At 36.7% G+C, this 23,983-nt stretch overlaps 1 protein-coding gene across 1 annotated transcript; it reads right to left on the reverse strand.

The window, feature by feature from the left end:
* Positions 1-23,018, reverse strand: LOC140163144 (uncharacterized). Its single transcript, XM_072186523.1, has 6 exons — positions 22,926-23,018; positions 13,897-14,137; positions 7,337-7,427; positions 4,451-4,601; positions 2,574-2,894; positions 1-2,202 (listed from the first exon to the last, which is right to left on the reverse strand). Exons 2-6 carry the CDS (start codon positions 14,114-14,116, stop codon positions 925-927), a joined length of 2,061 nt encoding a protein of 686 aa, XP_072042624.1. The 5' UTR covers positions 14,117-14,137; positions 22,926-23,018; the 3' UTR covers positions 1-924.
* Between the last annotated feature and the right edge of the window lie 965 nt (positions 23,019-23,983).

Here is a 23,983-nt window from a genome sequence, read left to right on the forward strand (position 1 = left end):
TGTTTTTTACTCCATATTTTTGCCTTTATCTCAATTTCAAATTTGCTGCCTTTGGCCCCCATGGACCAGATCATGTCACATATGGTACATTAAATAACACATGTTGACTAACTTGACTTATCCTCTATTGCACTATTTAACATATTTCACATATAATGGGTTATTCCAGTTGAATCTATATTGCCCCTATGAAAGATACAACTTATATCTTCTACACAGGGAGTGTGAATTTTAAATGGGGTTACCTGAATGGGTGACTCCATTTGAAATCTACACCCCCTGTGTGGGAGATTAAGGTCATGTCTTCCATAGGGTGTATGGATTTCAACTGGGATAACCCAATATCAATACAAAAATTACCATATAGCAATACACACAGGGGAATTATGAGTTGGTATTCTTTGGGTAAAAAATTCTATAGTAAAACCTCAATTTCTAGCTGAGGCACTACTGCTTTCCTCCAAATCCTTGGACAGAATATCCCAAACCAAAGACGAATCCTGAGACGGATCCTGTAAATCCGCCATACTATCCGATTCCTCTTCTGGTACTGCCGTATCCACCATGCTCTCTGATTCCTCCTCAGGTGCTGCTGTTGTCGCACACAATTTCTTACGATCAGCATAATGTTCAGCTGTATGTTGTGTTCGTTGATGAAGCGACCGCGAACTTGAGTACGCAAACATCTTATCACAGAACTTACATTTCAGTGATTTGGTCCCTGTGTGCGAATTCATATGACACCTCATTGTGTACGCATCGTAGAAACCCTTGTTACAAAACGAGCAACGGTGTTTCATGTTCTTACTATGTATCTTCATATGATGATTTAAAATCGTAGGCGTTGTGAAACCTTTTCCACAAATACTGCACAAAGACAGAACTCCTTTATGCACATACTGTTCATGATGCATAAGTGACTGTTTACTCGATGTACGCTTTAGGACACTGTTTACACTGGTAACTTTTTCTTCCTGTCGTGTGAGTTCTTTCGTGAGATCGCAAGTTATGGAGGCGGTTGTATACCCGGTCGCAGTGCTTGCATTTGTACTCGGGCTTGTTCTCAGAATGTTTACACGCAATATGTTGCTGCAAGCTGATAGCATGCTTGAAAGTTTTATCACAATGCGGACACATTTGACGTTGAGGACAAATGTGTATAACAGCAGCGTTTTTACCGTGAAGAACTTTCCCGCACCCACAGATGGACATCACATCTTTTGCGTCTGTATCCCCCAAGTTGAGTTCTTCTTTATGTACATCTTTCAAATGCTCCTTCAGAAGTTTAAAATCTTCAAAACTCATTTTACACTGCATGCACGACATTGTATTCCTCAATTTCGCCCACCCTTCGCAATTGGACGATTCGTGATTCGACAGTGCATTTTGAGTTTTATAAACAAATCCGCATTGACTGCATTCAAATCCTGTCACTTTGCTCATGTCGTCTTCCTTCCTAACATGCACTTCCGCCTTGTGTTTACGCCACTTGTAACGATCCTTAAATTTTCGCTGGCAGAATTCGCACTGTAAATTTGAGTGTTCGGAGTGAATTCTCTGGTGACGTATCAGAGACTGTTTATCCGTGAAGGATTTATCGCATGTGGCGCATGGATAAGGTTTGTTTCCCGGGCCTGGATGATCGCGTACATTGTGTCTTGTGAGTCCGCTCCTAGTCTTATACGTGAGACAACAATGCCGGCATTTATATTTATCCACGGTTCCATGTACTTCTAATTTGTGTTCCTCTAACAACTCCGGGCTCGGGAACCTCTTATTGCAGTTACACATATAATGCACTGGTTTCATTATGTTATTACTGACAGCAACACTTTTTTTATTGAGTTTTGCAAGAAACGACTTGCTAATTACAAACAGAGGCCCGGCCGCATTGCTCGACCCTGCTGTCGCAGGTAAATTAGGAGGGTGCCACTCTACTCGGACTTTGTCATCGTCATTAGTGTCAGTGGGAGTTTTGTTTGGCGAAATAGGCTCTACTTGTGGTCCCGAACTTACAATTTCTGACTTTGTTAACTTGTTTACAGACTCCTGGATGGTATCGTTCTCCTTCTTGACCCCAATGCACTGTGTAAACGAAATGTCTATGACATCATTAGCATTACTGGTTGCCATGGAAACTGACGTGGGTGATGCGGTGGTATTAGTATCCTCATCTTCATTTTTCTTAGATGCTACATCAACCTGTATGCAGTTAAGGAAAAAAATAGTATTTATATTACGATTGGGGTGTTTCATGTAACAGGGTAATCCCAAATTATTAGCGCTGTATTTTTCTTGAATCGGGAGTACACTCAGTGTCGGAAAAATAATAGCAAAGTGGCAAACACTGCAGTTGGGTGTACAGGCTGTATCAAAATGGTTGGTACCCATCAGTTTTTAGGATTTAATGGCAAGATTGCTTGTTCAATATGCAACATTGGATCCTCTTGAAATTCCGAGAATTAACAGTTTTTTGACCTTGGGGCAGCAGCAATAAGAATCTGTCAGTGATGGTTCTCACATTTTAACTGTGAAACACTTGCTTCCTGATCAGCTACTTCTGAAGCACTTACTTGATCAGCTACCTTTGAAGTGCTTGCTTGTTGGGTGTCGGCTGGCAGATGGGGTTTCATGCCTTTCGGTAACCTAGTCTTCCCTCCTTCTGTGGGAGTTTTCCTGCCTTCTGGTAGCTGAGTTTTTACGCCTTCTGGTAGCCTAGTTTTCTCACCGTCTCTGCTATTAGTTGATGCCTGAGGGGTCATGGCTTGAGATGTAAATGCAGTTGTCTTCTTAACTGTATGAACACCAGCTTGCACTTGATGGCCACTAGACTGAACTGGATGAAGACCAGCTTCAAACAGATCCAGCAAATATGTTGCTACTGCATCATCACTCTGCATGTGGACAAAACAGTAAAATGCACAATGCAAAGATGTGTTACAAAACTGATGAAAATGACGGGCACCTGTCAAATCCTAGCTAAGACTTTTTAAACAGCTTCCCTTGAATGGTATATAGAAGAGTGATTTTTTGCTCTTCTTGGTTATGACTCGCTATAGGTCTGAAAACTTTAATGCCCATACTGCTCCTCTAAAGCTCTTCTTTAGATTTTCACCCTGAAAACATAAAATCTTAACATCTTGATTTGGAAAAATTAGGTTTGGCTGAAAGAATCTTGGAAGCAGCTATCTAACGGGCTGTTAATTTCTTTGGAAAGGGGGTTGTAAATATGTCTGACATGATCAGAGAACACTTGTTTATATCCTTTGTCGTAACTATCTCCATTTTCTTTCTTTGTTATATCTGTTTTTCTCCTTTTCTTTCTTTCTTCCATGCAACAGGGCTGTCAACTCTCACACATTCAGGCACTTCCTCAGTCTCATGCATGCCAAGGTAGAGCATAATCTAAGGCCAAGGTAGTAAATCTCACGCAAGAGCTACAAAATTAGTAAAATCTCACATGTTGTAAATATAATTAGTTGTGTCCCTCTACCCCCCCCGCCCTTTTTAGATTCTCGGTGCTGTGGCTCAAATAATCATGGGTCAAAGTGAACATTGTAGTCGGCAAACAATAATTCCATCCCGGTGTGACAGTGTCTCACACCAAGCAATTCCAAAAAGTTGACAGCCCTGCATGCAATTTAGTCCTGCGTCAGGGATCAATAGTCGGGATAGGCAAATGAAATGACGTAACGAAACCGGAAGATGTAGCCTAGGTCTAGACAATAGGCAGCCATTAGCGGCCATTTTGTATCCTACATGATTGTTATTCATGTGTCGTTATACTTAAGTACACAAATATATAAGTAAACAGGTTTTAAAATTTTTAAATTATATTTTGAGTATACAATATATTCTGTAGTAAATCGATCAAATGACGGTGCTTGTTCAGGCATTATATGCTTGATAGAATTAAACTGTCTGACCAGCTAGTATTCTCCTCCGCCGTCAGTGTGATTCCAGTCACTCCACGCACCGTGTTGCTAAGGTGGAGTAGACTAAAGCTGTATTGACGAACACGCATGCGTTAAAAATGATGTAGCCTAGGTCGAACAATAGCGTGACATGGTTCCCGACATTGTCACTATGAACTCTCACCCTCCTGCCCGCGTTTACATTTAACCAAATTTCTTTACTCAATTTAACTAGGAGTCATACAGATTTACCAATGATAGGATCATAAATACAAGTGCAAACCAGTTGCGTAAAGCATGCACAAACCACACGCAATGTTGATTTTTTTTTTCTTTTGGTTAATATAAAGATGATTCAATGAAAATTGTGTCCAATGTTGAACCAATCAAGGAGGTTATTAATAAGATCATCTGCAAATGCATGTTAGACCACAAATAGTTTAAAGCCTTGTCATAATTGGTTATTGAAGTGAGCATTGCAAGTTATCAACCAATCAGAAATGTTAGATGACCAGTGTCCAGGGGGTTAAACATACCTGCAAAGAGAGCTCTTTTTTGACATCTTTCCACCGGTCATGGGTAGATGTTAACATGTATACTGCAATGGGTTTATCATTAACAGGCACCACAGCTTGGGTTTCCCGTATCTTCTTAGCTACTAAACCTTTAATCAGTGTGATTGTCTCACTGAATGGGACAGAGAGAACATAAGAGACGTTATTAGCCCTTGTCATGGCTGAGTAGATGTTAACATGTATACTGCAATGGGTTTATCATTAATAGGCACCACAGCTTGGTTTTCCTGTATCTTCTTTGCTACTAAACCTTTAATCAGTGTGATTGTCTCACTGAATGGGACAGAGAGAACATAAGAGACGTTATTAGCCCTTGTCATGACTGAGTAGATGATAACATGTATACTGCAATGGGTTTATCATTAATAGGCACCACAGCTTGGTTTTCCTGTATCTTCTTTGCTACTAAACCTTTAATCAGTGTGATTGTCTCACTGAATGGGATATAGAGAGAACATAAGAGACGTTATTAGCCCTTGTCATGACTGAGTATATGTTAACATGTATACTGCAATGGGTTTATCATTAATAGGCACCACAGCTTGGTTTTCCTGTATCTTCTTAGCTACTAGACCTTTAATCAGTGTGATTGTCTCACTGAATGGGATAGAGAGAACATAAGAGACGTTATTAGCCCTTGTCATGACTGAGTAGATGTTAACATGTATACTGCAATGGGTTTATCATTAATAGGCACCACAGCTTGGGTTTCCCGTATCTTCTTTGCTACTAAACCTTTAATCAGTGTGATTGTCTCACTGAATGGGATAGAGAGAACATAAGAGATGTTATTAGCCCTTGTCATGACGGAGTAGATGTTAACATGTATACTACAATGGGTTTATCATTAATAGGCACCACAGCTTGGTTTTCCTGTATCTTCTTAGCTACTAGACCTTTAATCAGTGTGATTGTCTCACTGAATGGGATAGAGAGAACATAAGAGACGTTATTAGCCCTTGTCATGACTGAGTAGATGTTAACATGTATACTGCAATGGGTTTATCATTAATAGGCACCCACAGCTTGGTTTTCCTGTATCTTCTTTGCTACTAAACCTTTAATCAGTGTGATTGTCTCACTGAATGGGATAGAGAGAACATAAGAGACGTTAGCCCTTGTCATGACTGAGTAGATGTTAACATGTATACTGCAATGGGTTTATCATTAATAGGCACCACAGCTTGGTTTTCCTGTATCTTCTTTGCTACTAAACCTTTAATCAGTGTGATTGTCTCACTGAATGGGATAGAGAGAACATAAGAGACGTTAGCCCTTGTCATGACTGAGTAGATGTTAACATGTATACTGCAATGGGTTTATCATTAATAGGCACCACAGCTTGGTTTTCCTGTATCTTCTTTGCTACTAAACCTTTAATCAGTGTGATTGTCTCACTGAATGGGATAGAGAGAACATAAGAGATTTTATTAGCCCTTGTCATGACGGAGTAGATGTTAACATGTATACTACAATGCGGGTTTATCAGTAATAGTCAATGGGTTTTAGCTGCTATAAACAATGATCACATGCAGTCTGGGTTCTCATCTGTCAGATCACAATCTGCACAATAACCAGCCTCATCTCTTCACACACACGCACTTCTATCCTACAAGCATATACCCGTCTTGATATTTTGCTATCATTTTCTGCTACCATATAAACAATGATGGCACCCAGTTTGGCTTCTTCACTTTTGTTACGTTAGCCTTATGACATCCCATCCCTCCACCCAATCCTGGCCCCCAACTCAACACAAAACTTTGTAACTATGAGTGTTACTAAATCTTTTAAAGACCCCCTTGCCCCTTTTCACCAAATTTCCCCCCCCCCCTTTGTTATGCAAAATCGATGACAAAATTTGGCCAAAAATAACCCCTTTTTTGTGGTTTTCAATGGCTAGAATTTCAAACACCCCAAAGGCCTTTTCAATGACACTAAATATTGACATAAAATTACCGTATTTTCCCAAGTACCCCTTTTATCCAAATTTCATGGACAGTGTAAATTAAATACTCCCTATTTTGCAGATTTCCCGGTCAAATTCCCAGACAGTGCAAATTTTATACCCCCTATTTTGGAAGTTTTGCGGCCCTCGCTACTGGTAAAAAAAGTATCCTGTTTCTGCGCTATATGGTAATTCTCATGGTTGCCAACTTTTGTGTTAAGTTGGGGGGACCCAATCCATCAATCATAATTTACAAAGCACCAAAATCATATAAAACATGCTCTAAGGCCTTGCAGCTCAAAAAAAAGTTACGCCTAAGGTCAAAAAAAAAAGGTTTGTCTCAAAGCTCGCGCATTTGTAAAATCACACGATTTGACAAAAAAGAAACGCGGAAATGTTTTTTATTTCAAAAAAATTTTTTTTTTTTTTTTAGAAAAATCAGCGAAAATCAGACTTTTTTCTCAAAATACCATAAAAAAAGTCGGGAATAAAAAAAAAAAAAAAAAAAAAAAAGGCTCTAGCTACTATGGGCTATTTATGGGAGGAGATAAGTTTAAGTGACCGCTTATGGGTTCGAATTTCAACCAGCCTAATCATGAAGCTCCCGTGGCCAAGTGGTTAAGGCATAGGTCTCGTAAACCTGAGGTCCTGGGTCCGATTCCCAGGCGGGATCACTTTTTCTCCTTGTCTCCTTTATTATTTGCGACGGCGAACCTGGTGAAAATTAATGTTTATTTAAAAAAAAAAAAGCATTTCGCATTTGTTTTCAAACCACTCGTGAGCTTTGAGACAAACCTTTTTTTTTTTTGGCCTAAAGAATCACAAGATTCTTGAATGTTTCAAAATAGTGTACTGTACGTCACCCCTACTCCCACCCACAAACCCACATGCATAGCTACCTGTCTTGTTGTTTGTCATCACTTGACGCTCCCATAAACAATGATGGCACCCAGTCTGGATTCTTCACATCCGTCAGGTTAGCCTTACGACCTGTAAAAAATAAACAATGTAATGTGCATGAATTAACCCCATGAGAACTACATGCCAATTGGCCAAAATGAAGATTGTGTCCAAATATGAACCAATCAAGGAGGGTATTAATAAGATCATCTGCAAATGCAAGGAGGTCTCCCTGTCAGTCCGAAACACTGTCAGTCCGAACCACCATCAGTCCTAATTTTTAGGGTTAGGGTTAGGGTTAGTGCGGACTGACAGTGTTTTGGACTGACGAGGTGTACCAATGCAAGTTTGACCATAAATAGTTAAAAGCCTAGTCATAATTGGTAATTGAAATGAGCATTTTAAGTTATCAACCAATCAGAAATACTGTTAAATGACCTGTAGTGTCCAAGGGGACTGCACTATAGGGTTAATTAGGAACCCGAACCCTAAAAAATTTGGACAGACAGTGTTTTGGACTGACGAGGTGTACCCAATGCAAGTTTGACCATAAATAGTTAAAAGCCTAGTCATAATTGGTAATTGAAATGAGCATTTATCAACCAATCAGAAATGCTGTTAAATGACCTGTAGTGTCCAGTGGGTTAGGCTCTGTCAGTGATCCATGCAAAGTGCAGTATCTTTACCTTCAAGCTGGCAACGCACAGTGTCGACTTCCTATTCGATAAATATAAATTTAATACTCCGTTGGTGAGCGACGGGCGACTCTTATTTCACGAGCGCAAGAAAAGGAGTTCTATCTGATTGGCTAGCAATCGATCGCTTAGGTAAACAGTAGTCAACTACAAACTCAAAACTGAGCATCGTATTCAATTCGATTGAAATCGATATTCTATTATTGCCGTAGATAAAGAGAGTGATAGTGTGTCAATAATGTACATTGTATTGCAGCTGGATTTTACATGCATTCTTTTATATAAATTTTTTCTCAAAGAGTTGAATATGATCAAAATTTTTACTCAGGATTTCAAATTTTTTACCCGCAAATTGCAGTTAAACATATCCACAGCAAAATACAGGTCCTCACTAATTAGTGTATTTAATTTCCAGTTAGTGTATTTAAGATAAAACCTGACAACAAATAAAATTTTCTTGCAATAGAAATATCATATGGGATACTGATATGGTAGGCCGCAACCGCCACAACGTGGAGCTGCTACGCGTAGCTGACTTTTTGCTCCGTGGAGCCAAATTGACCAATCATGATCATGTTAGAGTTTTTCATTACTCGGAGGTAAAACTGACTAATTAAGTACGACTTACTCATTACGTGAAGCGAATTTATTCATTAAGAATTTGCCAGACGAGCGTCACGCAGACATGCCAACTAGTACGGTTTCACCGTATTTTGTACTGGTAAAAGCGTGATAAATACGGGTAGTACGGTCACCCAAAAAAAAATACGGAGTTCAGAATTTTGACCAAAATAATAAAATGTTGTGTCTTAAAAAGATAAACAGCTGCAAGATTAGACTACCGACTGAATTACTGGTATCATTTGACCACTTTCTTGGTCTGTTAAAGTGGTTGCCTACATCGTTTTTCTCTCGACTTTCGGTGATGCATGAACATTAAAAATTATTATTTAATAGGCCTACAAGATGCTTTCCGAAATAATTTTCTTCCGACTTGCAGATTTTTCATGCACATTAATGTTTTTATTATCCACCTAATGCTATGTCTTCTGAAGGTATTTAGTTAACTATTTAGCTCTTTTGGTGCAAAAGAATAAGCATAAAAGAAGGTTTCTGACCTCCTTTTACTTCCGACTTTCGCACCATGCATGCACATTAAAGAAATATTTAATAGGCCTACAAGATGCTTTCCGAAATAATTTTCTTCCCACTTGCAGATTTTTCATGCACATTAATGTTTTTTATTAACCACCTAATGCTATGTCTTCTGAAGGTATTTAGTTAACTATTTAGCTCTTTTGGTGCAAAAGAATAAGCATAAAAGAAGGTTTCTGACCTCCTTTTACTTCCGACTTTCGCACCATGCATGCACATTAAAGAAATATTTAATAGGCCTACAAGATGCTTTCCGAAATAATTTTCTTCCCACTTGCAGATTTTTCATGCACATTAATGTTTTTATTAACCACCTAATGCTATGTCTTCTGAAGGTATTTAGTTAACTGTTTAGCTCTATTGGTGCAAAAGAATAGGCATAAAAGAAAGATTCCAACCTCCTTTTACTTCCGACTTTCGCACCATGCATGCACATTAAAGAAATAATTATTATTTAATATAGGCCTACAAGATGGTTTCCGAAATAATTTTCTTCTGACTTGCAGATTTTTCATGCACATTAATATTTTTTATTAACCACCTAATGCTATGTCTTCAGAAGGTATTTAGTTAACTATTTAGCTCTATTGGTGCAAAAGAATAAACCTACAAAGTTTCGGACCTCCTTTTACTTCCGACTTTCGCACCATGCATGCACATTAAAGAAATATGTATAGGCCTACAAGATGCTTTCCCACTTTGTTTATTCAGATGATGATGATCAATGATTTTCTGAACTTGAAAGTTTTAACAAAGCATGCTTCTAACAACATTAGAAGTAACAAAACCCAATTTGTTTGATCTACATACTTTATCCAATTTTGTGAGGTCAAAGGTCACATACAAGGTCAAAGGTCGACTGAGGTCACCAAATCTTTTAAAAATTAATTTTCAACTGTGCATCATATATCCGGAATTCAGCGTGATCAGTTATGTAATTAAGGAAATATGACGACTTTAAGATGGCCGCTTTCCATGTAAAGTATAGCTAAGTAGCACTTTCAATGAGTGATAACTCGTAAAGGAAGCATCTTTCTGCATTGATTTATTACTTTGATGGAATGGTTCTTTGGTATTGCCAAATTTGATTGCAAATTTGTAAAGTAAAGTGGGCCCCTGGACCCGGGCCGTTATGTGCTCGGTCGCACAAGTGCTCCCTCTCAATTATGTGTTCTACTTTTGGAGTTTCTGGGGTTGGCAGGTATGCAAAAGGTACATATTTAAAAAATACGGTTTTAGGGTGCAAAATACGGATTTTTGTTCTTCTGAGTACGGAAATCTGGATTTCAAAGTTGGCATGTCTGGTCACGTAGTTGCAAGATATCCTCGGTCACGAAAGTTATGATTCAAAAAGTAGTTTATGAAAAGTACGAACTGACTTATTATTAAAATGGACATGCACTCATAAGAAACTCATACAGTATTGTACATAACTATATAGCTAGGCAGAGTGGTGGTAAACTATGCACGCAGTTCTGTGATCTGCAGTGTATCGCCGGGAGCTAATTTGTATAACTTATGCGGTGTCCCTGCGAATTCGACCTTCAGCAAACTGCAAACCAGTTCGGATTTACTTTATATACTAGTAGTAGGCCACACATACTGTAATTACTGTCCGTTTTCCTATACACAATACTCAGTGCGCTCACCTCTACAAATAGTGTATGTTAGAAGTATAGGCCATTGCCTAGTTGACGTCACTACTGTGTAAAAAATAACCGGCCAATATTTAAAGTATTCTCTGAAATTCTAGAAAATATAGTTTTGTAACATGTCCTAAATTTTTAGCTAATTTAGGTGTTTGGAAATATTGGTACTTTTGTACCAAAAATATGAAGAAATTATTTCTAAACCGTGTTAAGTCATTAAGCTTCTCATTTTCAAGAACGCTGGTTAACAATAAGCAGACTATTGTCTCATTTAAGTAAACAAAAGCCCACAGTATTGTTACCTTTGCGTTAAGCTTTATAATCGTTCACCCAACTGAAACTATAATACCAGCTCATTGCTCATTGCACAGGTAAAACAGACACAAGTGCAGTGTGTATTTAACCAGAGAAGATCTGATGTAACATAGTTGAGCCGTTTTCATTGAGTGTTATCTTGGTTTAATAGCTTTTAATAGGGTTTATGTCCTTCAAAGGTCGTGGTGAGTTATACTGTAGACATGACTGCATCATGATTATTTTAAGTCAACAACATTCAACAATATGATCACCGTGATAGTATGAGAGTATCAGTACCGTGGGTGTCAGTGATCCTGGCCTGACACAGTAGACAAACAAACAAACACGCCACACACATGATACATGCATGCATGCAAGGTAACATTGACTATACACTAATCAAACAATGGTATTGATCCTGTACAACTGGTCGTGGTTTATTTACAATCGATTCATTTAATATCCCCATAGTAAACATTAATTTTGGCAAGAGTTTTCTCTCTCTGGAGCGAGAATGCATCCACTGGCTCCGGCGTAATGAAAAGATCTAACATGATTGGTCAATTTAGCTCCATGAAGTGAAAAGTAAGCTACTGGCGTAGCAGCTCCACGTTATGGCGGTTACGGCCAGCCATATATTGATCATGCGAAAATCGTAAAACATAGAATAGAAACAGTGTGGCAGGCGCTCAAAATCTCAAATTGTATGCTTAGCCTGAGTTGCACGGCCTATCTCGAATAAAATCACCATGCGTAGTTGTTGAAAACCGCGAGGATTCATCGTACTATCACGGCAATTTTTAACACGAAGATATAGGGATGTTGACGGTGTGCAACGCTTACCTGATACAAAGTGGTACAAACATATTCTAGAATATTTATTTGGCTCCCAATTGGGCTTCTTTACCTTCACACTGGCAACGTTTACCTGATACAAAGTAGTTAGAGGAACAAATTCTAGAATAACTATGTGGCTCCAAATTGGGCTTCTTTACCTTCACACTGGCAACGCTTACCTGATCCAAAGTAGAAGGGACAAATTCTAGAATAACTATTTGGCTCCCAATTGGGCTTCTTTACCTTCACACTGGCAACGCTTACCTGATCCAAAGTAGAAGGGACAAATTCTAGAATAACTATTTGGCTCCCAATTGGGCTTCTTTACCTTCACACTGGCAACGCTTACCTGATACAAAGTAGTTAAAGGAACAAATTCTAGAATAACTATTTGGCTCCCAATTGGGCTTCTTTACCTTCACACTGGCAACGCTTACCTGATACAAAGTAGTTAAAGGAACACATTCTAGAATAACTATGTGGCTCCAAATTGGGCTTCTTTACCTTCACACTGGCAACGCTTACCTGATCCAAAGTAGAAGGGACAAATTCTAGAATAACTATTTGGCTTCCAATTGGGCTTCTTTACCTTCACACTGCCAACGCTTACCTGATACAAAGTAGTTAAAGGAACAAATTCTAGAATAACTATGTGGCTCCAAATTGGGCTTCTTTACCTTCACACTGGCAACGCTTACCTGATCCAAAGTAGAAGGGACAAATTCTAGAATAACTATTTGGCTCCCAATTGGGCTTCTTTACCTTCACACTGGCAACGCTTACCTGATCCAAAGTAGAAGGGACAAATTCTAGAATAACTATTTGGCTCCCAATTGGGCTTCTTTACCTTCACACTGGCAACGTTTACCTGATACAAAGTAGTTAAAGGAACAAATTCTAGAATAACTATTTGGCTCCAAATTGGGCTTCTTTACCCTCACACTGGCAATGGTTAAAACTGATACAAAGGGTCGTTTTATATTTTCAGTTTCCGTATTTACGGGTAAGTCTATTGTTCAGTACGAAAATACAAGGGATTAAGGGTTAAAGTTTACTGTAATCTGACTTCATTGTTAACTTTGAAGTACCAATCAGCTTATGCCAATAAAAGCGGGAGAGACAAGATTATGTAAACACCGGTGTTTTTAATGGTCTCGCGCCCTCTCGTCTTTGACAGTGGTAAATTGCTTCAAATTACCGTATTGGTCCGAGTATAGTCCCACCCGTTTTTTATGTGAAAATTTTTCACAATTGGGGGGTGGGATTATACTCGAATTTCAAAAAAAAAAAAAAAAAAAAAAAATTTAAATTTTTTTTAAGTTTATTTTTTCCGGTTTTGGAGTGTACATGGACCTAGACCTAGATGCTAGGATCATTCATGGTTGACCTAAAAAATAAAAAAAAAATTTCAAGATATTTTGTATTTTTAATATGAAAATTGATACTTTGTTTTCATGTCATACTCTATTAATGATTTCAAAATGCATTCAATGCATTTTGAAATCATTAATAGAGTATGACATGAAGACAAATTATCAATTTTCATATTAAAATACAAAAATCTTTTTTTTTTTTTAGGTCAACCATGAATGATCAATCTAGCATCTAACATCTAGGTCTAGGTCCAAAAACTTTTTTTTTTACAATTTCTGAAATTTTTCGAAAAATGGGGGGTGGGATTATACTCGAACGTGGGACTATACTCGGACGAATACGGTATTAGTAACTAACAAAAGGCTAGAATAAAAGATTGGTCATACCTGGGAGGCTACTACTTCAGAATAACAATGACTTACAAAAGCGGATACAGATACGAGAAACAGAAACTGAAAAGATAAAAGCGACAGAAAGTAGTACTGAACATGTTCTAGAATATCCATTAGGCTCCCAATTGGGCTTCTTTGCCTTCACGCTGGCAACACTTACCTGATACAAAGTGGAGCGAACATATTCTAGAATATCTATTTGGCTCCCAATTGGGCTTCTTTGCCTTCACACTGGCAATCCATTTCTCACGCTGTACAGTTGAGAGCTGTTTAATTTCATCTCCTTTGTTGTTGATGATTTGCGGCACTATGTAGTACCTGACGACACCCCCATGAGTACCGACGTTTGGACATCCAGCTACACAACAGGTATCTGGCATTGTGGGTGCCTATGTGTGACTCTGTACAAAGAAAATTCAAAGTTATTCCAGTTGAAATTTATACAAGGAGTATATGTGTGAATTTCATTGAGGTTAATGGCCAGGGGGGGGCACATCAGATAATTTTGGTGGGTATGTTCTCCCGGAATTTTGAGGTGGTGGGTCTTTGGGAACTGACAGTGTATCGGGAAAAGGGGGTCTTTTGGAGCTGCGAATAAGTTTTTGTTTAGCCCTAGAAGTATCCCCATTTTGAAGGACTTATTTTTTGCACCAATTTTCACTCAAATTTGGGGACTTCGGGCAGAAATATGACTAGTGCTTAAAGGAGTATTTTGTGATCCTAGCATCCTCTATTTATGTCATTTTTCATTAGATATCCACGAAAAAAACCTATTCCTAAAATTTCAGTTGATTACGATTTTGCGTTCGTGACTTATGCATGATCATGTGTATTACACTGCTCCATAGACAATGTGTTGTAATTTCGTTCTGGTGCACCAGAACGAAATTCTTGAACGTAGTATCAAAATAGGCTGTAACAAAGGTAAACACAAGTTACATATATGGTCAATTCCAGCCAAAGCGGGACAAAATTCTCTCTGGGGGCCATTTTAAAAATGTTTTCCTTTTCAATTCTAGACTTATCAAATGAGACGATCATATCTAGTGAATCATCAGGTGGAAGTGCCATCGGATTGAAAAATAACTTTTCTTGCTAGACCAAATAAAGTGTTAAATGCGCATATGCATGTTACCCACAATTCAAGCCTTTTTCACCTGGTGTACGCCATAAAATTTCACTTTCTTTAATATCTTTCAATATTTTATGTGTGACTCATATACACTAGAAATCGGTGAAGACTTTGAGCGTAAAATAGAATTTTACATATATCTACAAAGAAATAGTTTGGTTATTACAAATTTTAAGAAAGAACCAGGTGTACAGTTAAGATTGTGTCAATTCTTCGAACTCTTTCCAAAGTGGCTGTCATTTTAAAACATTACTGTATTATTTGAAAGATTAGAATAAATGCTTCATAGAAATATAAAATTAGATTTTGTATCTCGTAGCAGGATGAGGATCTCGGATGGATTCGTGGGTAACAACGTCTGAAAAATAGCAATTCCTATTAATTTTTTTAATAAAAATAAAAATTACTTTTCCGTATGTCAATAATTCAGGCTGCAATGGCACTAAAATGAATTTTAATCAAAATACAAACTACATGGAATATTTAGAATTGCTCATTATGGCATTTTGGGTATAAAACTTTTGAGAATAATGAAGTTGCCAAATTCAAATATATACACAGAGCAAACAGTTTTATATTATTATTTTAGTAAAATCATTCCATATTTTCATGCAGCAATATTCTATTAACTCGTGTTTGACAGTTCCTATGAACTAAAACACTATCAATACATTGTTAACTATAATTTAAGTAGGGATTCGTGGGTAACCAAAATGTTAGTGGGTAACACATATTTGAAGGTATGTATTGGTAAGCGGCAAAATAGAAAATATTACAGAAGGTTGGAAACCATCATGCGGTTATTCCTCCATTGTGTTTCAATGATTCCGTTTCTCTAACCAATTGCATTTACCCAAAAAATGGTAATTTAGGATAATCAATCAAAACTTCATGATACAGCTTCAGTATACCTTCAAGAGGACGCTATTAAACAGGACTGTTTTGGAACCTATTTCGCATGTTTTCAAAATGTTAAGATGCATAAGAAACATATAATTTCTGAGTAAATCCTTGGATTCGTGGGTAACTCCGAATTCGTGGGTAAAGCTATAAATACTATAGTACCGTTTGGGGTTTGCGTTTCTTAGGTGCATATTCTGTAAGTACCGGTACTGTAAAAATTATAGCATACCCAGGGCTTGAATATGTGCTGATTTAAACTTAAAATTTAACAATCTCCCAGTTTTTCAAGGTTAGTATCTATTCGGGATTCGTGGGTATCAAAAATTTAAACCACCGTAGATTTTTTTTTTAAACGGTGAACGTATTTTTACGATTTACAATTTTAAGCGCTTGTCAAACTAAATTCAGTGTCCCAATTCAAGTCATTAAATGTTAATTTAAGTTATGGTAATTATATTTGCTGGACTCGTGGGTAACAGTTGATACGTGTGTAACGTCAAATTTGATTTTATGGAATTTTATGGGTAAAATGTATTTGCATAAAATAATCACTTGGACCTCAGAATTATAGAACGAAACTTCGTTTCATGATATAGTCATTTATGGCATATTCACTTAACATTTTTCAGAACGATCATTTTATTTTTGATACGCGGGTAACAAAATTATTAGCCAAATTGACTTAATGGCCTCTAGAGTCCACAAACTTTGGTGGAATTCAATCGTTTTACATATGATGAGAGATTATGCAAACGTCTTTCTAACGGTAATAATTTCATTTTGATTGAAGGACATTCAATGACATATATGGTGCTTTATCTTTGAATTCGTGGGTAACGCCATTTCATTTTTAAGCCATCATAACTTGTCCCCTGGTATGACTTGCTAGTAAAGGCCTATATTAGGGATAACCATCAAAATTTCATGTTGCCCCTATTGCTACAAAATATTGTTTTCTGGATAGAACTCATCAATAGAAGTATTTTGGTGGTTAAATTGTCAAAATCGGTCAAAAACTTTTCGAATTGTGAATTTTCAAAGTTTCCCATTCTGACCGGGCATTGGAACGAAATAAAATGACAAGGTCCAAAAATATCAATTGGGAGTAAAATTGTCATAAACATATATTTACCTTTATCTATTTCTTTATTTTAACATATATGCAAACATGAAACAAGCATATTGTGAAAGTATCAAAGGGTTTCTTATGAAATGGCACTTTACTAGTCAATGGCATAAATTATTTTTTCAAACCGAGGCATTGAAATCATGCATTAGAGAACATTTTGCCAAAAATCATCCAAGATGGCCGATATGGCACAAAATCAAAATTGCAAAATCAAAGTCCAGGTAAACTTTTTTTTTCACAACCAAAAATGTCAATGTTATTGGGTTTAATATGACCAATTAGTAGGTATATGCAAATTAAATCTTAAGTGTCATTGAAGGTCATTGACTCATTCACAACAATAGAGGTTATCCACTTCACTCATTATGCTCATGTGTGACTTCTAACAAAAGGTGGTGGTTCCCGTAGTATTCCTCATTCAAAACAATTCAATACATGACCTCGGAGTTACCTGCATGACTTTCGCGGGCTATTTTGAAACAGTTATGGTTGCACATTCAGGTACTTCTTTTGAAAGTTGTAAACAAGGTATAGCCAGCAGCAAGTTGTATATGGTATAGGCCTAAATATAAGAAAACGTTTAGGGTTGAAATCAGGTGAAAAATACATCGAATGGGCACGAAACTTCACATTGATGTTCAGAAAGGTGTCTTCTTAGCATGATTCGAAAGAAGTATGGAAATTCAAAGGGAAGCTGGTGATTTAATTTGTAACTCGAGATCTACAAGTTTGTTCAATTTTTAACCTTTTTACAGAGGGTATGATAGAGATACTGGCAACTCTGCCAAATTACAGCTCAGTAGGCTACGTTTTTCACCTGAAATTATTGACATGAATATTTTGTGCCATTCTTGAGCAGTGCTGAACTCAGCCACTGGCAATTAAAGCGCACTGTGGCGATGGACCAATTTTGACTCGCACTTACAGGAAAATGAAATAAGTTATGTTGCTGTAATTTGCAAGATAGTTACAAAATATAATTGCCATTAACTTCCCCAATTTTTACAGAAAAATATTGAAAAATAAAAGAATGGGATCAATTTAGAAATGTCTGTGCAAGCAGTGCACAGTTGAGCTCCCTGCATGTCTATGTGAGTGTTCTAATCAAGTTGATGGTTCATTGGTCATCCCTACCTATGCTCAAAGAGAGCACATTGGACGTGACATGATATGCTCCATTAACGTGATTTCCTTTATTAATGACATTTTAAAGTGGAAAGTTAACATAGAGAGAATTTGTCCCGCTTTCGCTGGAATTGACCATATACAGTCCAACTGGATTTCAAAGTTGGCATGTCATTAGACTTCTCCGTAGTCCACTTGCCAATTGTGCACTACTCTGGCTATTACATTTAAGCTTAAAACTCTGATTTAATTAATGAGTGCACAATTGATAGATTTTCACAACTGATCTTTTCAGTCACCGCACGCCCTCTGTTTGTTAGCTTCCCAAGTGGACTACTGACTTTGCCTTGAGAGTTAGGCCAATTTCTGGCCTAACTAAAATTGGTGATGATGTAATGCATCTTTAAAAATGAATCTGGCTTGTGATTGGTCGCCCAGATCTCGTTATTGTTTAAATCCTCCCGACGCGTACTGGTACCATTATAACTATACATGGTACACAACTATCTAGGGAATCTTGGCGCTTTTGTGCTGGTGGATGAGCGTATGCATCTAGCGCGTATTGTACCACCATGCTTAGTCTTGTGGTTAGATTTTATTGATAAACAAGTATGATTGACAGTGTGGGAGTCCCGGGGTAAAGTTCTGCTTAAAAGTGAAAGTCCATAGTCGGTTTTTCGGATAATAAACTGGCAGATTCTAAAATTAGAATTGTTCAGTATTGAAGTGTCATTATAATTATGCCATTATGATATGTTGCATTCAATAATATAAGCCTCGTGAGGGCCTATACTTTACTTTTACTGTCACAAATATAATTATATAGCCTAAACTTTTTCATAACCATTTTATACTAGTATTTTGATGTAGGCCTACTAAATATCAGTATAATTTCGAGTTCAACTGAATGCGTTCATCATGATTAATAACATTTTTATTTATCAAAAATCGACTATGGCATAGTCTAGCATGTCATAGACATAAACCAATAGAAAAGAAAAAAATTGGGTGACTTTAAGACTTTTCAACATTGGCTCCCGTGACTTCCGATAGTTTCATGCCCCATAGAAACAATGGTAAAGAGAAAAATTGGGCGACTTTTCAATTATTTGACCCGCGATTCAGGCTGAAATCTTTTGGCAACCCAGCATCCTTATCATGGAAGTATAAGTTACTTACACTTTTACAGTAAAAACAAATGTTAACAAAACATGTAGATCATGCTACTGCATAGACTTCTCCGTAGTCCACTTGCCCATTTTGCATACTCTGGCTATTCTGTCGGTCGGACATCCGGGCTATCTCTAGTCTCGGGCCCAAACTGTATGTGGCTCACGGTTTGTTGTGAACGACAGAAACCGGCTGTGAAGGAGGCTACATAGCGATGTTGCAGGAGTGGCATTCAATTTCGGGAAAAACGACACTTTCGACCATGGAATTTAATTTTAAGTTTGTCAGTATATAAGCGGTAAATCAAGTAAGTTTCTTTCAATCTGAAGACTTAGAAACGGTTGTTTGATTCCACTGACTATTTGCGATCGAAATTTACATAACACCAATGACAGAAATCATCAACAAAAATCGAATTATAGGGACTTGTTTTCACTCGAACATCATCAACCGGAAGTGACATGACACAGACCGACAGAATTGAACATTAAAAAGCATGATAAAACACTGATTTGTATTAATTTGTGTGCAATTGATAGATTTTCACATCTGATATTTTCAGTCACCATAGGCCTACTCCCTCTGTTTGTTAGCTTCCCAAGTGGACTATTTTAATTTTAACATGTAAAATAAACATCAGTTCAAACTTCAACAGAATGCGTTCATCAGTGTTCATCATGAATCCATGATTAAATACCGTAATAAATAATAATATATTTTTTATCAAAATTCGACTATCACTATAGCATGTATATGTAGTCTAGCTAACCTGCAGAACTCAATGCCTGTAATGTATGTGTGTCTGAGGGCCGATGACACACATTAAAGGACATTGAGCTATTTTGAAGGACATTGAGCGATTTTGTAATGGGAATGCCATCCTGTAAAAATAATGTATTTGGTTGTGGGCTAATGCCAAAATACGAAATCAAGCTGTACCAGACAGGGTCTAATTCTGCATAAGACCGGGCAAAGTTATTTCTATAGATCTGCTGCGCATTCAAATTGCATTGTATTGCATCGTAATTTCATTTGTGTCTATGCTAATTATGTTTACACAACATGAACTCACGTGTTTTCAAGCAAATTCGCCGATAATAGGTGATCAAAAGTGATCGGAATGTTACAAAAGTACAGATCGCATTCAGCTTACATCATATGAGATGATCTTTGGAAAAATACGGCATAATTTGTCTTGGTGTTTGCGGAATGCCATGCAGTAAAATATTAATACGTTGCGGCAATTCATGATTGACAACTAACAATCAGCGTGTCCTTCGTATCCTCCACTGTCAATTTCTTATCCACTCACTAATCCTCACAAAAGCTTTGTGTTGATTACGTAATGTGTGGAGGCAAATTGCAATAAGTACAATGAAACCCGAGGTGGGTTTCTTCTTCATCTTACGTAACAGTATTGTTCTCCAAAAAACCCGGAAGCTTGTCGTTTGGAGCTCTAGCTGAAATACAGCAAGATAATGTAAGATAGAAAATGTAAACCTGTATTTTAGCTAGACTCGCTGAGTCTCATGGACGCCGTTCCTATGTCCATCAGACTCGTATTTGGCTCATTCTTGTATTATGGGGTCCAATGGTGTCCGGTTATGACCGACACATAATTTGCCCTGAATTTTGAAAACTGTAACAGGTATTTGGCCTATTTGTAATTTTTTATACAAAACAAGTGGGTTATTACTAAAAACTTTCAAAAAGAAATTGTTAACAGCTATTTTTAATTTTTATTACATGTAAGGTCTCGAAAATCATGGACACCACTTGTGACAAAAAAAAGATCATCTATATCTGGTTGCCTGTTAGTTTCATTTATATATGACCATTGCTTATTTTTTTTGGTCTTATTGAGTGAATAGGATGTATACTAAAATTGTATTATGAAAGAAATGTTAGCGACAAAACATCTGTTAACAAAGACAGCGCTTACATAAAGTACATATTTTGGTGTCCGCGTTATGCGCAACGTTATGACCGACATGTAAAAATGCAAAATGTGCTATATTTTTTGAAAATGGGGTAATTTGTAAACAACAAATACTTCAAATGATATATTATGACATGTTTAAATATATGACTGACAAATGGAAATTGCAAAATAAGTTGAATTAAAGTTAAAGCTGGATATTGTACGACAAACTGGACACGAGTTATGACCGACACATGAAAATGAATAATATGTCATAATTTTTTAAAAATTGGGTATCTGATAAACAATGAATACTTAAAACAACAGTGTGATATGTTTAGATAAATTTGCAGGTCAAATACACTTTTCAAAGTATGACATAATTACAGATAGCTTGTTATTGTCAGTCATAACTGGACACAAATATTTTGGTGTCCAGTTATCTGTACACCACTGGGCACCTTAAATTCTCTCATGTGCACAAAATTGATGTTATAGAAAGTCATCCACTTATCTATTATGCCACACTTGTGCTGGCCCCACATAAAAATGGCAACTTTTAATCTAAACTGACAGAAATTGTACAAAACAGGCCCAATAATTAACTTTTGGGTCAATTTTTGACCATGTATTTTGACCAAAATGCAAATATGCTGTTTTGAAGGTTACAGCAACTTCTTATAATGTTATTTTATTTTTACATTATAAAAGCTCCTAAACCACATTTAACTTGCAACTTTTTAGCCATTTTGGCATTTATATTTTTGTTTAGCAGGGGTTAAAACATGTTTGGTGTCCGGTTATGCGCGACATTTTAGAGTGATTTCTCCATGGTTATGTGCTTCGTACAGATTTCTGGGCAATCATCGCTGAAAATATTTTGCAGATTTTGAAAGAGTATATAATTCCACTCAATTTAAGCTAACTTTTGACATTAATATTCAATTTTGAAAATTTGACTGTATGTCACACCATTGGACCCCATAATACAAGAATGAGCCATTTCCCATTTTGGATGTCAATGGGAAATACACACTTAACGATTTGCGCCGGTTAGAAACTTGAAAAAAAATCTTTAAAATTTTATCAATGTACTGTATATAAAAGTGGTACCAACCTTATTGTGCTTGCTGATTTAAGACTCGGTTGAAACAAAATTAAGGATCGAATGCATTTTAGTGTCCAAAAAGGCAAAATTATCGTCAAAGTTCTGCGAAATCGGCACCCTTGCGAAGGGTTCAGAATTGAATCGAAGCGAAAATATCCGATCTTTGCGATCAAAAATACAAAATTACAACTTTAAACATACTATTGGCAAAAGACATTATTACCAAACAATATAGAATAGAAAATTTGATCATTTTCTCAAAATATTGAAGAAATTTGCTCACTAGACATCGAAAAAGTACGCAATCCAATTCCCGTTCAAACGCTTGAGAAACTGAAAGTGCATAATCCCGACTAATTTTAGCTAAAGTTGTTTTCTTTAAACTTCCGTGGTCCGGACACGCGCTGGTGAATTGCGATCGCGTAGAAGTGACAAGGTCGCCTACTACGCGCCGCGCCGAAGGCGACCAATGGGTCAGCCGGCTTGTTGTCAAGTGCATTGATCAGCCAATCAGCGTGATTGTTTATTGCTTTTGTGTTTATGCTCGTGTACGCGATACGCACAGGCACGACCACGGAAGTTTAAAGAAAACAACTTTAGAGTATCTCGAGCTAAGCTGCACTGTCCCACTACCTGTAAGCTTAAGCTTATTCTGTCAATTTAAAACCTCAAAATATTGCAAACAAGTTGTAATATCTTACCCTAGTTGATGTTCTGCTTAAATTTGAATGAATACTGCATATAAAATTTAAAAAACGTTCATTTCGACGCCTATTTGCCACTACTTTTGGTTCACAAAAACGAGTATTAAAATGGAAAGACAGCTCCGAATATGACGAGCTCAAAATAATTTAGTCTCCTGGGCGCACACCACTAAATAAACTCCCATTGAAATACACGTAAATATACATTGTTTGTTTTTTACCCCATGTAAGGCAAAAAAAAAACCATGTTTGTTTCCTGTAGCAGGTTCAAAAAGTAAAATGCGAAATGCGGGGTTTTTTTATTTACTTTATCTCAGTTTGTCCCTTTATTTCCTTTTTCATTTACTTAATTTGCCTATTTTACTTTTGTCTATACTGTTTTTCTTGATATAATACATAATTCATTTATTATAGACCTAATGCATTTCAGTGTTCTTTCATGTTTTTCTGTTATTTTTTTTCTTTATTCATTTCTTTGAACTTTGCCTAATTCGCCCGATTTATTTTCTTTCTCAAACGTTTCTTTCTTTCCTCTTTCATTTGCTATTCCACTAGTCTGTCCTTCTGTATAAATTATCTTTTCTTTATTTTAATTTAGATTTTCTTTTACCTCTGCTTTAGTTCTCAGACTTCAGCAGTGAAATATTTCCGGAAAGCATCAACATCACTGTTGATGTTGGGATAACGTCAACAGTGACTGTTTTATATGTAGAAAATCTATAGAATTTATAAAACAAGTCATTTTATTTCCATTTTCATTTCATTGTATTCCATTTCAACTTTATTCAATTTCAGGTCCAATTTATTTATTTTATGTTTTATTTAATAATTTCAAAATCTTAATCTCTAAATAAATGCAGGGATTTCATATCAATAATAATAATAATATTATATTATTATTATTATTATGTTAATATAATATATATATAATATATGTATGTTGGAGATGAAACCAAATAAATAAATCTGAATCTGAATATTGAATTGCATTTTTTTTTCACTTAGTTAATTTTCTATTAAATTTTTGTATTTCATTTAATTCAATTCAATTCAAT

The sequence above is a fragment of the Amphiura filiformis genome, chromosome 10 (assembly GCF_039555335.1).
Source record: "Amphiura filiformis chromosome 10, Afil_fr2py, whole genome shotgun sequence".
Classification (NCBI taxonomy): Eukaryota; Metazoa; Echinodermata; class Ophiuroidea; order Amphilepidida; family Amphiuridae; genus Amphiura; species Amphiura filiformis.

What these genes read in the sequence shown, in the direction of transcription:
- LOC140163144 (XM_072186523.1), bottom strand. Translation starts at nt 14,116, where the DNA reads ATGCCAGATACCTGTTGTGTAGCTGGATGTCCAAACGTCGGTACTCAT. An exon ending in TTCGCTCCACTTTGTATCAG is followed by an intron (nt 7,428 to 13,896) that starts GTAAGTGTTGCC and finishes TATTTTTTACAG; the next exon opens with GTCGTAAGGCTAACCTGACG. An exon ending in CTTCAAAGGTAGCTGATCAA is followed by an intron (nt 2,203 to 2,573) that starts GTAAGTGCTTCA and finishes AACTGCATACAG; the next exon opens with GTTGATGTAGCATCTAAGAA.